We start from the raw sequence: 15857 nt of genomic DNA on the forward strand, positions 1-15857 counted from the left end.
TAAGAAAAATATATACTTTATTTCTGATAGAAATTACTTACTAAAATACAAAAAATTCACAATAAACATGAAAGCGTATTCATCCGGTTTCGATAACCTGAAATTTATTAAAACTACAATAATCCAGAACATCTAATCGCTACATTACAGAGTGCAGTTGTTAATTACGCAAATAGATTTCTTCCCATTTTTATATCTCATCATTAATACAATTTGATAAATGGCGCCACACATGGCGATTACTACCGCCATGCAAAGATAAAAATAAACTTTCCAATATATCGTCGTCATTTTTATGATATTTATGGACTTGATCATCTACACTACAGTTTGCAGTTGTATTCGATAAATTTGTGTCTACAAAATGCTGAAATTTATTTTTAGTGTCATCCCCACAAAAATTCGTTTGCAGTTGATTGTACGTGAATGTCCTATCGTTTACATGATAAAATGTAACACGTTTTTTAGATGGCGGTAACATGTTACAAGAATTTCCCACATCTGAATTTTCAGTGAAAGGTTTTCTATGGTTTTGATCTATATCTAATGAATGTGTACTATTTTGTTTTCCTGTAAGAGATAAAAGAATGAAAATAAAATCATCAATAAGAACATAGTGTGAGGGAGGTTTGAATGAATAAAGCAAAATAATGGGGCTTCAAAAGCTGATTGTTTTTCCAAACTAGGTTACATTGGGGTTCAATTGTTTATACCATAAATACTGAGAAGCTGGAGTCTTTTATTCATCCTAATAATTCTCCCACTCAAACTGTTGATGCAGACTTCGGTTCTTTCTGTTGCGTTCGGCCTTTTCGAGCTTTCACCGAAAACTTTGCTCTCTGACTTGGTCTATTTTGAAAATTTTCCATGAGAAATGAACATGCAACGAGGTGCTGTTTTGCCAATATAGAATGCGAGGGAGTAGATACTTTCAAAACCGAAAGAATTTCAACAACTTTCCGTAGGTGATAAATTGATGTCAAAATATCACATTTTCATAAATCATTGACCTGGTGGTGAAACCAGCGTTGCTTCAAACTATGCGGAAGTACACGCTACAAAGTGAGCTAGTCTACTCGGTATTTCTCAGTTTTCGCTCAGTAAATATTTCAGAATGTTGTACCTAAATCTCTTTGGTTGAATATTTCCTTTGTTTATTGTTATGCGGTTGCAATATAAATCTGAGTTCTAAATCTGGAAACAAATGGAAAGCGCCTAAGATTCAAAGTGAAAACTAGTAATCAACCGAATGCATTTTAGACATCTACATTTGTCCTGCAACTTTGATATTTAAACGAAAGCAATCAGCTTATTACCAAAACTGTTTTAAGACCATATCGAAAATAATTCTCTGTATAAAAGATTTTGGCTTTTGGCACACAGAGTAAGTAATGATAGAAAACAGGCCGAATGTTTAAAAATATCCTAATATATTTCGAGACCATCTGTAAAGACACTCGCTCAATTTTATAAACATATATAAAGCTGCGACTTTTAATAGTATCGATAAAATCGAACATTTACACATATTTTTAGTATTTCGAGCAAATCAATCATTAGTAGAATTCGATGATGCTTGTTTTTGTATAGCTACCCGTAGCCGTTCCCTTACAATATACTTGGTTTGTCGACACACAATCCTATCTAGAGTAGCTTGCTAATCCCATTACCCATAAAAATAAATATTATTATTATTATTAGGAGTTATGTTTTGCATCTCATAAGCTTAGATGTGCCATTGTAAATGTAGTCCCGATGTGGCTAAGACATCACGAACAATTACTTGGGCTGTTATTGCAATTTCTTTCTAATCCTAATAGAATCTGAGAGTTACTCCAAACCATTAAACTTTACTAAACTAAACTGCCGACTTTAGTGGCAATTCTAACAATATTCAAAGAAGTCAAGGTACTTAAAATTGTGGTTCAATATATTAGATATTTTCTCTTCTACATACTAAACGGTTCTTTCCAACTTTGTCTGCTTTTATATCATGTGCGATGTCATGCAACGACTAATATCAATGTATCTATTATTATTGCGTGTATTACTTTTGTTTAATGATTTCGGTGGATCAATTACATGACCTGACATCGGTAGCATTTGGGATTGGCCGTATGAATGATGTTGTTGGTAAACTAAATTCGGGTCGGGGAAATTCAATACCATTTGGTTTTCCGTGGAAACATTGACTGCAACGTCATCTTGCTCCATGACAAACTGTTTCCCTGCCTGCACTGCTGATGGGTACATTGTTGTGTTTTCATCTGAAACGGAGAGACAAAAACAACAGAAAAATCAGTACAAGGAAAAATACAACACTTTTAACAAGTCCATGACTGTGACAGATTAAATTAAAACAGCTAAAAATATCACGTTGGAGCTTGTGGCTCAATTGAAAAGCTTTTGGGGGAGGTGTGCATTCCTCAAACTAATGAGCTAATTCACGTGTTCGCATGATTGTTTTGCACTCAGATACAATCTAAGCATCAATTCTATAATAGCATGTGAGACTGAGAACTCATTGAAAAATAGTTGGTAGTAGAATTAGTGTTTAATCGCGTCAGCATCAGGTCAAAATGTTGCAAGATGTAACGTAGTCTATTTACATACTATAGTATCGTAGTAGACACAATATTCCCATCTTAATTTGATTCAAAACGACGCAAAGAAGTATTCGTAAGGTAACGAAAACAGAAATTAAACACTATCCCAATGATGATTGAGTTATATTAGGAATAGATCGATTATATTAACTATTGACCTGAGCTAGATCATGCGTTCTAGAACTCTCCAACTCATTATTTATTATTATCATGGAATCATTCTAGAAAAGTGGCTGCTTAATGAAAAATAGATTACCCTGCACATAAAATCAGCTAATAGCTATGATTAGCCGAGTGCTGAAATCTGAAACTCCTTGGAAACAGAATAAACAATTGTTAATCAAGCTATTGAACATACGGCAATGGAGTTTAATATGCCCTTATGGAGAATATCATGGAAATGCATAAAATTTGAGCAGAGAATAGAAAGCTTCTAACTGAGCTCGGCGGAAAACATGGACTGAAAATAAGCTAAGACAATAAGCATGTAAACAGATACCTGCTTGATGTAAGACTCCATCCTTAATTTGAGAAATAGGAAGTAATCGGGGAGTCACTCCTTTTGGCCAAAAATTGAGTGTTATTATTCTATTAAGAGAAGTTCCACTGCCTCGTCCTTAAGGAACTATTATGCTCCCACCATAATTGAGTGTTAATCGCCGTGATATGCGCTGGTACATTGTGGAAGAGTAAATAGAATAATTTCTCCACGCGTATCTAGCATGTGTTTTTTTTTGCAAAGGCAACCAACACTTGTTGGTAGAATAAAGCATTTGAAATAGAATATTTATCAACCGCCCATTAACAGCTGATTCTTCGTGATGAGCGCTCTGTTTCGGTTTGGACTGTCAGACAGTATCTCTGTTTTGTAAGCTCAGACAAAATTGTTCGCTTTCTATTATATGATGATTAGAAGAACATAAGAGCCCAGCGAACAAGACTGTGAATCAGAACCTTGCTTGGAGGGTTTGCGGCCATCGTAGCCATGTGAGACTATCAAATCGATAATTACCGAGGATAATATCGGCGGTCAAAGGGTAGTATAGGTCCCGGGGCGAAACGTGGATTGGTACCCACGATGGAGCATAAAACCTGGGAAATGCCTGCTGAACCAACACCAACAGCTCTACTACCAAACCCTATCTCCACCTCCACGTGGTGACCGCTGGGAGCTCTTTCTTAACGAAAAGCTGCAGACGGAGAAGGATGAAGGCGAGTCTCCCGCGCCTAAAAACGGGACAAATTGTACCAACTGGTCCTCCAGGTTGGGGGTTGGGTAGGGCTGACAACCCTACACGGAAAACAACCGTTACGAAGCCACAACAGGAGCCTCGGATAGGACGGATATTAAAACGACGGACCCGGCAACGACAAAGGAACAACGATTTGCGCATTTTCTCATGGAACGTGCGCTCCCTGTACAGAGATGAAGCTGATAAGCAGCTAGCCGATACCCTGTCCCAATATAGGGCTGATGTAACAGCGTTGCAAGAGATGCGATGGACAGGGACCGGTTTCCTGGAGAAGAGCCACTACACCATATATTATAGCGGCCATCCAGTAAACCATGTGCTCGGAGTAGGTTTCTTAGTCAGCCAAAAAATGAAACCTGCTGTTATCGGCTTTGAAAGTATAAGCGAACGGCTATGCACTCTGCGCTTGCGAGGCAAGTTTAGAAATATAAGCCTCATAAACGTTCACGCCCCTACAGAGGAGACTGCAGAGTCGGAGAAGGATACCTTCTACGAGGCAGTAGAAAGAGCCCTCGAAGCCTGTCCCAGATATGATATCAAAATCATACTTGGGGATTTCAACAGCCAAGTAGGGAAGGAGCCCGTATTCAGGCGATACGTTGGCTCCCATAGCTTACACGAAAAAACAAATGATAACGGACTGCGGACTATTCAATTAGCAGGGTCACACGAAATGGTTGTTGGAAGTACCTGGTTTGCGCGGAAAGCGGTCCACAAACATACGTGGGCCTCTCCAGACGGGACCACTTTCAACCAAATTGACCACGTGTTGATCGAACGCCGCCACCTCTCAGCCTTGATGAATGTCAGAACATATAGGGGGGCCAATATAGACTCGGATCACTATCTCGTTGGCATGGTGCTCCGAGCTCGAATAACAATACCACCTAGAATCCCCTCTGACAATCAGGTGAGAGTGAACACTGAAGCCATCCACAACACAACCCTCCGCGACACCTATAAGAGGGAAATGGATGCCGCAATAACCGCAGTCAATAGAGGACCTGGAGATGAAGCATCAACTAATGATCTTCACAACCACCTGAAGAACGTTATCATGGATACGGCCACAAATATACTTGGCCCCAGCCGCAAAAGGAGTCGGAACGGCTGGTTTGACGATGAATGTAAGCTAGCAACGGAACGGAAGAATGCCGCATACCGAGTAATGTTGCATTCTCAAAGAACGCGGGCACGCGCAGAGACTTATCACGAACTCCGTCGAGCGGAGAAGCGACTTCACAGACGGAAAAAGGAAGCCTGGGAGAACCAACAAGTCTGTGAACTAGAAAAGTACAGGGAGCAACCGCACCAGGCGCGGAAGTTTTACCAACAAGTCAGCAGGATGAAGCCTTATACACCTCGATGCTCATCCTGCCGAGACAAAGAGGGAAATCTGATTTCCGACAGAATGGGCATATTAGAGCGATGGGTTGAGTACTTTGATGAGCTACTGAACAACCAGAACATCGGCGAGTTGGAGGTCCCACCAACTGAAGACGACGGACAAATACTGCCACCACCAAGTTTAGGAGAAACAGTCCGTGCAATTCATCGGCTAAAAAATCATAAGTCGCCAGGAGCCGATGGAATTACAGCCGAATTGGTCAAATATGGAGGCGACCAGTTACACCAAGTGGTTCATCAACTTGTGCTCAAGGTATGGGACAGCGAATCAATGCCTGACGATTGGCAGCGAGGCATAATCTGTCTCATACATAAAAAGGGAGATATCACACAGTGCAGCAATTATAGAGGTATCACGTTGCTGAGTACCATCTATAAGATATTCTCCACTATCTTGCTAGGCCGGATAGCCCCATACGCCCAGAACATCATTGGCCCATACCAAAGAGGCTTCACTCCAGGCAAATCAGCAACAGATCAGATTTTCTCTCTGCGGCAGGCGATGGAAAAACTGTTGGAATATGGACAACAGTTGCACCATCTGTTCATCGACTTTAAAGCCGCCTATGATAGCATAGCCAGGGTAAAACTGTACACGGCCATGAGAGAATTCGGTATCCCGACGAAATTAATAAGACTGACTAGGCTGACCCTGACCAATGTGCGAGGCCAGATAAAAGCAGCAGGATCACTCTCAAGACCATTCGACATCAACAACGGTCTACGACAAGGGGATGCGCTATCATGCGTCCTCTTTAACCTGGCCCTCGAGAAGGTGATCCGTGATGCTGAGGTGAATGCAAGAGGTACGATCCTCTTCAAGTCCACCCAACTACTGGCCTATGCTGACGATATCGACATCATGGGAAGAACCACCCGAGACGTTCAAACTGCCTTCATCCAGATCGAGCAGGCGGCGCGAGATCTTGGGCTGCACATCAATGAAGGCAAGACAAAATACATGGTGGCAACGTCAGCACCGAAGACGAATCAACTAACAACATCAAACCGCACTGGTCAAACACAAGCACGAACAAGAATAAGGATAGGGGAATACAACTTTGAGACCGTTGACAATTTCTCCTATCTAGGGTCGAAAATCACAACCGATAACAACTACGATGAGGAAATCCGCGCACGGTTGTTGTCAGCCAACAGAGCCTACTTCAGCTTACAAAGACTGTTCCGCTCGAAACGTCTCACCATAGGGTCAAAGCTCTTACTGTACAAGACTATGATCTTGCCAGTCCTCATGTATTCCTCGGAAACTTGGGTTCTTAGCAAGAAAAATTGCGAACTCTTGGCCGCGTTCGAGAGAAGAATCCTCCGAAGAATTTTTGGCCCCCTACATGAGGATGGACGATTCCGTAGCCTACACAATGACGAAATCTATGAGCGATACCATGACCGTACGGTTGTGGATAAAATCCGGCTCAATAGGTTACGGTGGGCGGGTCACTTAATCCGTATGGATGAAGATGATCCCACCCGGAAAGTCTATAAGGGCAATATCTATGGTAGGAAAAGAAGACGAGGCAGACCCTGCCTAAGATGGAGCGATTGCGTGGGCCAGGACGCCAGACAGCTTTTAGGGATATCGAATTGATGGACCTCGGCGCAAAACCGGGATGTCTGGAGTTCCTTATTAAGGCAGGCCTAGACCGGATACCGGTTGTTGCGCCGTTGATGATGATGATGATGATGAATATCGACTGGGCTATAAATAACTTATTCGCATATAAATGAAATTCCGGGCTCAGGTGGCATAATGCCAATTATCCTACAGATGCAACAGGAAAAGGTTGTACCGTGGTTTGTTGAGATTTACCGGTGCTGCTCTTTAAGATACGTACCATAGTCCTGGAGACGCACATGATTGGCTTTCATACCGAAAGCGAGCAGGTGCGACCATGAGTCCGTGAAGGACTTTCGACCAATCAGCCTCACCTCTTTCGTGCCGAAAGCCCTAGAGTGCGTCTTGGACATCCACTTAAGGGCGATTATGGAGAGAACGCTTTTCTCTACCCCAGCATGCCTACCACAAAGAAAAATCCACAGAAACCGCTCTACACGAGGTAATTGCCACGGTTGAACCGTCATTGCAATGCAAACAGTATACCCTAGCTTCCTTCTTGGATATAGAGGGAGCTTTCAACAACGTTAGTACCAACGTGTGCAGTGCCGTCCGACTACGTGAGTCCGGATGCTGGGCAGCGAAGTCCTACGACCGCAGTAACATCCTAGATGAAGTACCTCCGGAAATCTTCGCATCCCCCACGGACTATGCCACACGCAAGCTGAACTTCACGAGAAACTTTGGTGTGGACTTTTCAAACAGGGTGAAGTGGAAGACCGGCGGCATGTTTCAAGGTTATGACACAGTACTCTTTACAGATGGATCAAAGATGGTCTGTGGAATCGGTGCGGGGGTTTTCTCGAATACACACAGTGTATCCGAGTCGTATAGTCTGCTAGGTTTCGTCAGTGTATTTCAAACGGAAGTATTGGTGATACTGTCTGCCGATGGCTGGAGCATGATCCGAGCCTCAAGCGTAACATAGCTATTCTGACCGACAGCGGCCATCAAGGCCTTGTACTCAGCAACGACATTCTCCAGGCTGTTGGAACAGTGCAGAGAAGCGCTGAAAGCTCAAGGTCACCCTCCTCAGGGATCCTTGGCATAGGAACATAGAGGGGAATGAGCGGGTAACAGATTTCCCCCCCGCCAGCGGGAGGGGGGGGGGGGATGGGTACTATTGCTCAATTCTAGCCAGAGCAAGCTACAGACATCGGGTCAACTATTCTTTCTCATAACAAACACATCTATTAGAGTTGAAATTGTATTCGCTTGTCCCAAATTCCATACTAATTACGTAAATATTATGTCAGCTAAAATCACATTTAAGATAAGAATGACACGATAATAACCTACACTAATCAAAGTAATGTTTCGTACTAAAAATGTACCGAAGAAAGAATTTTTCCACGCAAAAATTTCAATTAAACTCAACTGAGCGCTAATGAACATTGAACTAGAATCGACGGATTATTAATCCTCAAAAGTAACTGAAGCATGTCCTCATTCCCAGGAAGATTCATAAAGTTGGCTACGTGAAATACATGATCGGCAATATTTTTTTAACACAAGTTTTGCAAATGCATACCAGTGGTCGTTAAAGGGTTAAACGGCTACGCACTGGTATAGGCACATTGTGAGTAATGCGAATGAAACTGAACCACAATCTATTTAAAAAAAATATGATAACAAAAATTATGTCGGTACAATATGCTCTACATAAACATGAACAGAAAATAATAACTGACCGAAGGGTTCAGGGAAATGAATTTTCCACAACTATTCAGATATTTTGAGCCACAATAAACAATCTTATCAGTTTTTAGGTGTGGATAATTGTATACAATCATTGAACTTAAAAATAGAAGATGATCTTGGAAATAGAGTAGAGTTTTGAGAGGCTTAAATACTTCTAGTAGTTTACTCCGATCTTACAACAAGCTAGCGATTATCAGGAATTTTTTATCACAATTCTCTCTAGGAAGTTTCTAATATTGTCGGAAGTCGTTACAAAATCAATCAGTATTTATATAGATATATCCCGCTTTACGCGACTCTTTAGAACGCGGATTCGATATAATGCGATTTTCTTTGTAAAATTTTCATTTAGGTGTAACTATCAAACCATTTTAGCTACTCTACATAATTACTTTCAATGCAGTGAACTCTGATCCGATACATATATAACGTTGATGAAAATAAAAGACTGGGATCTTCTTGGTTATGCCCAAATAAACATGTATATGCAGTAAAATTATAAAATCCATGACATACGATATTACAGAAAAAGTGAAAGGATTTGGGCATTTAGTCTTAACATGACAATGGGTGCATGAACGTTTTTGATGAAAGTATACGGAAGATGATCGAATTAATTGAATCTGATATCCAACTTTGCACCAACGAAGATTTTTTGGAAATGGTTAAATAGTTAGGGAAGTAGGACCAGAAAAACTCCCCGTTCCCAGTACTGCTAAATGAAAATGGTTTAAAATCGATAGAGCAAAACGGAGTGGATTGGAGAGAATTACGAAAGTGAAAAAAAAATTGTCAATGATAGAAGAAATTTTTACCAGCAGTTATTGATGAAAAGAAAGCAAAAAGTAACGCAACCAACAATACACTCGTTTTCAAGTTTTTGTGTGAAACAAAACCTTATTCAAATCTGTCGATCTAACCCGATTTATTCTAAAACATGAGAAGCTATTTTCCCGAAATTCGGTGAGAAGGTATGGTCTGTGAATCCCCTCACATATAGCAAGTGGCACCATTTTCTGCTAAATTTAAGGAAGCTCCCCATACATGTCAAAGCGGTCGATTTTTTCCGCCAAATATAGCCATGTGGAGTATCAAATGAAAGGACTCAATTAGTATTTTTCAAAATTGTTTCTAATTTTGATACTGAGTGAAACATAGGAGGTGAGGGTTCAAATGTGAAACAGGTTTCGTTCTCAAAACCTATCCAACCGAAAAGCCTAAAAAAATCGAATCATATATGCAAATTCTAGGCCTCAAAATACATCTCGTTCCGATATCTACACAAATAAAATCAATAATGGTATGTTACCATATTTTAGAAATTTACCTGAAAACACCCCTTAAGTTCATTCTGGAAGTACAAAATTTGGCACCTGTATAAGGGACAATTTAAGGCTTAATTCTCAAAAGATCGAGAGAAATCTAAGTACTATGCGAAAGTTTTCCTTTCTATGTGAATTGACTACACTGTGTGATGTGTATGACGTCATCGTTATATATTAATTTAGCAATACCATAGTTGAGTTCATAGTTTTTTTTTAATTATTTACATATCAATATCATTAGACAGAAGTTTTCTAATAGTGGCCAATTCAGACGTTACCAGCGATATTAAATTTACCGAGATATAATATATATTCAGTGACTCACAAAATTGATCACGATCGAATTAGTTACGATTTTAATGTAGTAGCTTCAATGTGTACAAATCTACAAATAGCATTTCATGTTTTTGTTACTTAGTGTTTGATAGTGATGAGTTCAGCTAGACCTAATGATATATTAATTTTGGATTATGTGCACAATCTTGTGAGTTTCTCCTGTGGAGTAAAGACGGGTGGTTGGCAGCCATGTTCGATTTGTAAAAAGGTGTCAAATTAAAAATATTCCATTAATATAAGGGTAAGACATGCAATAAACTTAAAATTGACCATTAAGACGCTTTTTATCGTCGTTAGGCATTGAATAAGGGAACGATGCCTTAACTTAAAACATTTGCAAGGAAACTGAGGATATTCTGCGTAGTGGCGAAACGCATTGGCAAATTTTATTGGAGGTTGGAATCTCTGTTTTGGTGGTAAACCAAATCCGCCAAAAAAAATTCCGATTTGCCTGTAAAAAATGAGACAAACCGCAAGAGAATTCTTAGTCGAGTGTCGGTGCAGGAGCTTGTAAGGAGTATATAAGAAGCGATAAATACCGAAATGCAGTAAAAGTACGCCATAGCCTTCAACACAAAGAGACTGGAAATAAAAAAACTGTTTCGACGAACACTTTGAAATGCTGGTCTGGTGCACAACAGTTAAGAAATCCTTGCTAACATAGAGACACCAGAAGTTGCAATTGGCGTTTGCAGAGGAATATAAAACCTTGGCTAAAAAAAACTGAGCGAAGGCTGTATGGTCAGATGGGACCATTATAAAGCGTTTTGAATCGGATGGCAACGAACGGGTGTAGGGGAATTGTCCAGGGAAACGTAGAGCCCACAATGAAGTTTACATGAGAGTCAATTATGGGATGAAAATGTATGGCAAGAAAAGGAGCTGCGAGATTGGAGAAGGTGGAAGGAAAAATGACAGCGGACTCTTATATTAAGATCCTACGGGATCATTTGTTTGGATGCTGTCTTTCAACAGAACAATGATCCGCAGCGCACAGCAAAATCAACCCCCAAATGGCTTTTGGCGTGCGGAACAAAAACGCAAAACTGGCTTCCCTCCCTCGGGGTGTTTTGAAATGGCCGATCACTTAGGAGTCTAGGATACTAACCAAATAGTGGCCAAATGTGCAGGATGCATGGAACATAACAATGAAAATCTAAAATTGATAGACCAGTAGCTTACTCCAAACTACAATTTTATTTTATTATGTATATATATATTTCGGGAGCAACTTACTCCCTTCATCAGTACAAAGCTAAGCTTTGTAAAGCTAGGTAGCTTTGTACTGATGAAGGGAGTAAGTTGCTCCCGAAATATATATATACATAATAAAATAAAATTATAGTTTGAAGCTACTGGTCTATCAATTTTAGACTTAACTAGAAACAGAAGGCAATATCTAACATTTTAGAATGAAAACCTAGTTTTAGTATGAGAATCCAGGACCTACTAGATGTCAGACGAGTGCATACAAAATAGCAGCTTTACTTTTTCCACCTAATGTAAAGTAACAAAACTGAATACGTTGGTGTCTTACATAAATACTAGTATTTTTTTAAATTAAAAATGAATGTATTGAAAATTTTAAAAAAATATCAAAAGGTTTTTGAGTTTTTAGTAACAGTTCCCATTAACAGCAAAATCGTGATGAATTTTGTGAGACTTTGTATATTGGTTGCCATTCACCGCCCCACCCCAACAATCTCACATCTTCTAAATGTGCTATTTTTGGCTTCTGATCATACGGCTCGCGAATTGCTGGCCTGTGCGCTAAGTTCTTTTGTCGAAATAGTAGGGCAACGGACCCCGATAATATATCTCAGACAAATATTCACGAAGGCTTGGAGCTTTTGCGTAACAGTTCCATGCGCTATTCTCATATAATGACTTGATCTTAGTGTTGAGATAACAGCATTTCCAGATATCAGGCAAAGCAGCGAAGGCGGATCTAGCGTTATTAATGCGTCTAAGGACAAAAAATTGTCAATGAGGGAAAAATTTCTAACAATAGCCATTGATGAAGCAACGCAACCAACAAAACAAGTACAATACAAAGGAAACTCAACCGAACACTTCTAACTTTAAGGGGGGAAACCACATTAGAAGACTTATTTTTTACGATTTTTGTTTTAATGGGGCGAATTAACTGGAATTCAATTAAATTTGGTATTAATTTCGATCAACTTTTGAGATTTTTTTCGAAAAAGTTACACGACAAATAATGAACATTTTTTTTTTTCATTTTTTACAACTTTTCTACCGATTACGGACCTATTACATTATTTAAATACCGCTACAAGATTACATAAGTACCTAATCTCGACCTTGAGCATCATCCGTTAAGCGTTCACTTTTACTGGGATAGCTAAATTCTACTCATTAAGAACAATTCGATGTTGTTTGTGATCGACGTATCAACAGACGTCTCAAACATAAGATTTATGGCAATGTCAACCGTCCTGTCGCCCTAATGGTTCTGAGTATCGGCCGACTATAAAAGACAATAAACTGCATGTTGCGGTAATGAAGACGAAGATGTTGTGTTAGACCAATGGCGTGACACGCCTCGATCACATCCGAAATGAGGATATCCGCGATCGATATGCGGTTACACCAAACGTGGAAAAATTGCGACAGGCGTCTTCGATGGTATGGTCATGTAATTTGTGCTAAAGATCTTGCCAATCTTGCCAAGATTGGTCTGATGGTAAGTGATCAAAAATCCGACCGAAATAACCGTGACTTGATACGCAGAATGGTGATTTGAAGGGCTCACGACTAAATCCAGATCAGGCCTTTGATAAAATAAAATGGTGCCATCGATCATGACGAACCGACCCCGCTTGTGAACGAGACAAAGGTTGAAGAACAAGAAAATGTGAGAAACGATGAATGCATGACAGTTCTGTGTGTGCAGAGTTAGAAAATCAATTACGCTCTACTTTTTAAAGAGGCATTTTCACAAATAATTCATCTGAGAAGCACTGTATTGAAAATAGTCAACATATGCTAGAAGTTCAACATTATTAGTAAATGTGAAGAAGAGACTGGAAAGAAGTAAATTCTTCATAAATGGAACTTTAATATGCAAATAGGATGTTGAGGTCATAATTAACGGAATAATTGTCATTCCTATTCCGTAATTATGACCTCAACATCCTATTTGCATGAATAAAAATGCACCGTCCGGATAGCTGAATGATTAGAGCGCAAGGCTGTCGTACGGAAAGTCGTGGCTAAAATCTCACTGGTGGCAATGGAAATTATATCGTGATTTGACATCGGATACCAGTCGACTCAGCTGTAAATGAGTACCTGAGTGAAATCAGGGTAATAATCTCGGGCGAGCGCAATGCTGACCACATTGCCTCCTACAGGGTACTGTAATCCTGTAGTGTACCGTTACGGTCTTGAATAAAGCGCTCTAACACACTTCAAGGCTCTGATCCAATTGGATTGTTGCGCCAACCATTATTATTAAAGATGCAGTAAATTCGCGTCAAATTAATTTATTCGAACTGCCATAACGTTGATATTAATAGACGGATTTCCAGCAAACGGGATATTTCATTTCCAAAAAGTTGATAATATACTATTATTAAGCGCATCTTGATTTTTTCTAAAATTTTTGGGTTTGGTCTTTTCTGAAAACGAGTCCTGTCTCATTTTAGATGTGCACATATTGGCTCCTGGAAATTCATAATGCATTTTCAGGCCAATAACCAGTTCATTTGGTTATCCTATTAAGGAAATAAATTACCACATATTTCCATTACTGGACAACCAAAACAATTGCAAGCTTGTCCGTAGTGGGATAAATGGAGTTAATTTGATCTATTACGATCTTGAGAAAACCTAGTTTCTGGTGTATATTTTCAGGTAATAATAAGTATTTATAAATCATCAACGCCAGAGTGGCGTGAATTATGAAGAAACTTAGTGTATGAGACTTAAGACTTACAACGTCCACTGTAAATCATCAGCCATTAGTCCCAACGTCATGAAATTAATTACCTCTGACTGAATGAAACTCGCGATTGCCAATGTCGTGTCGAAATCTTTTCACAGCTCCCGACTCTGCCCCCATTCCAAGCATTCTCTCGTCTCTCACCAAAAGTCGTTTTCTGCGATCCGAGCCAAAACCGTTATTGCTATTACTTTGCTGCACAACAAGCGATGTTGCCGCCAAAGCCGGTTCGCGCCGCAAGAACATCGAATCCACCTCGATGCCACCACACCCCCTTCCCAGCCCCTGGCTTCCAGCACCCGCTGCCATGTGATGTTGCTCAACATCCATCGTGTCCATTGTGTCATCGCCGGTTGTCGTCGCTATTGTTGCACTCGCTGCATACAGTTCGTGTTGTTTGTTGACGTCATTGTTGTTGCCGCCAGTTGTTTTCGAAATATCGTCCTGCAATGCTCTGTTGTCATCAACAGTGCATGCGACGAAGCCGTAGTAGCCGTTTGACGACAGGTGCGAAACATTCTTCACGTGCTCCTGGACGCTAGCGTGTACGTCGCCCCCATTCGAGACGCCGTTGCACGACTGCTGCAGGACCGCCGGGTTGAACAAGTCAACGGAGTTCCCGCGCCGCTCGATCAACCCATTCACCGACAAATTGTCCGAGCCTCCATGTGCCCAGCACTCGAAGTTGGTAAGTACCATAGCGCGCGCACGCTACCAGTCTAGCTGCAACAGAACAAATCGGATCGCCTCTTCCTTTCCCGCCTGTGCGTGCGGCCTTGTGCACGTCTCACTCACTCCCACACCAGATACCGCGACAGTCGTTTCACGTCAAGCGATGGAAATTTTCTAGCACTCGCCGCTTTTGTACCGGATCCAGGTTCGAATTCTTTTTCTTGGTTGTCGACTAAGCGGTTTTGGAAACCTCACAAATACCAACCGTAACTACCGCACTCGACCTGCTGAACGCACTCAGAATGAATTGTTTTCGTTGATCGATTTGCGTCGACTACGCACTTTTACGTCCGTCCGCAGCGAAATAATTAGAAAAACGTTTGAACAGAACGAAGGATGCGCTCTAATTGAAATCGGCCGCGAACGTGATACTGAATTGTTAACGCCGAGCGGGGCAAAGCTTCGATCATCTCCTAAAACAAATCGCTTGCTTGAACGGTCGAAGTGCTACGGACGGTGAGCGGTGTCCAGTGGTGGCCGCTGCATTCGTTTCGTTCCTCCGCGCCGCGCGCAAACATCGAATTGCTCACCGAAGACGGTTATGTCAACGTCAAAGGGGAATCCACCACAGTCGAGTAATGTAAACAATCTATCGTTTGTATAACAAGTCTTGCCAGCAAGTTGTGCATAACTGCATATAAGCGTTAGCGAGACAAGTAGGAATGCAAGGTACAGCTAGGAAGTAGAGCAAATTCCTCAAGGTTTTGTGCAGTAAAATGAATAAATGATTATCTGTATGTCTGCATTTCACATCCAATTTACTCAGAATTTGGTGAGAACTATGAACTATCGTCTATGAAATCTTCTAAATGTAGCAAGTGTTAATGATTTCGTCTTGACTTAGAAAAGAGTCCTTCTCTGAATAGCCACTCATATATATATACTCAAAGTGGGAGT

General features: G+C 40.7%; 2 protein-coding genes across 3 annotated transcripts in view; one reads left to right on the top strand and one right to left on the bottom strand.

The window, feature by feature from the left end:
* On the bottom strand, positions 1 to 15487 carry LOC119647596. 2 transcript variants are annotated; one of them, XM_038048617.1, is made up of 3 exons: positions 14276 to 15484; positions 2052 to 2267; positions 1 to 570 (listed from the first exon to the last, which is right to left on the bottom strand). In XM_038048617.1, the coding sequence occupies exons 1-3, from the start codon at positions 14925 to 14927 to the stop codon at positions 191 to 193; spliced, it is 1248 nt and encodes a 415-aa protein (XP_037904545.1). In that variant the 5' UTR covers positions 14928 to 15484; the 3' UTR covers positions 1 to 190. The 2 variants fall into 2 exon arrangements, with proteins under 2 accessions (XP_037904545.1, XP_037904546.1); XM_038048618.1 differs by lacking the exon at positions 2052 to 2267 and having other exon boundaries at positions 14276 to 15487.
* Positions 14781 to 15857, top strand: part of LOC119647597 (protein Exd1 homolog) — a 20175-nt gene continuing 19098 nt past the window's right edge. Inside the window, exon 1 of the mRNA XM_038048621.1 lies at positions 14781 to 14916. The gene's annotated coding sequence lies outside the window, so the exon portion shown is untranslated. The remainder of the gene's footprint in view (positions 14917 to 15857) is intronic.

This window comes from Hermetia illucens, chromosome 2 (genome assembly GCF_905115235.1).
Source record: "Hermetia illucens chromosome 2, iHerIll2.2.curated.20191125, whole genome shotgun sequence".
Taxonomy (NCBI): domain Eukaryota; kingdom Metazoa; phylum Arthropoda; class Insecta; order Diptera; family Stratiomyidae; genus Hermetia; species Hermetia illucens.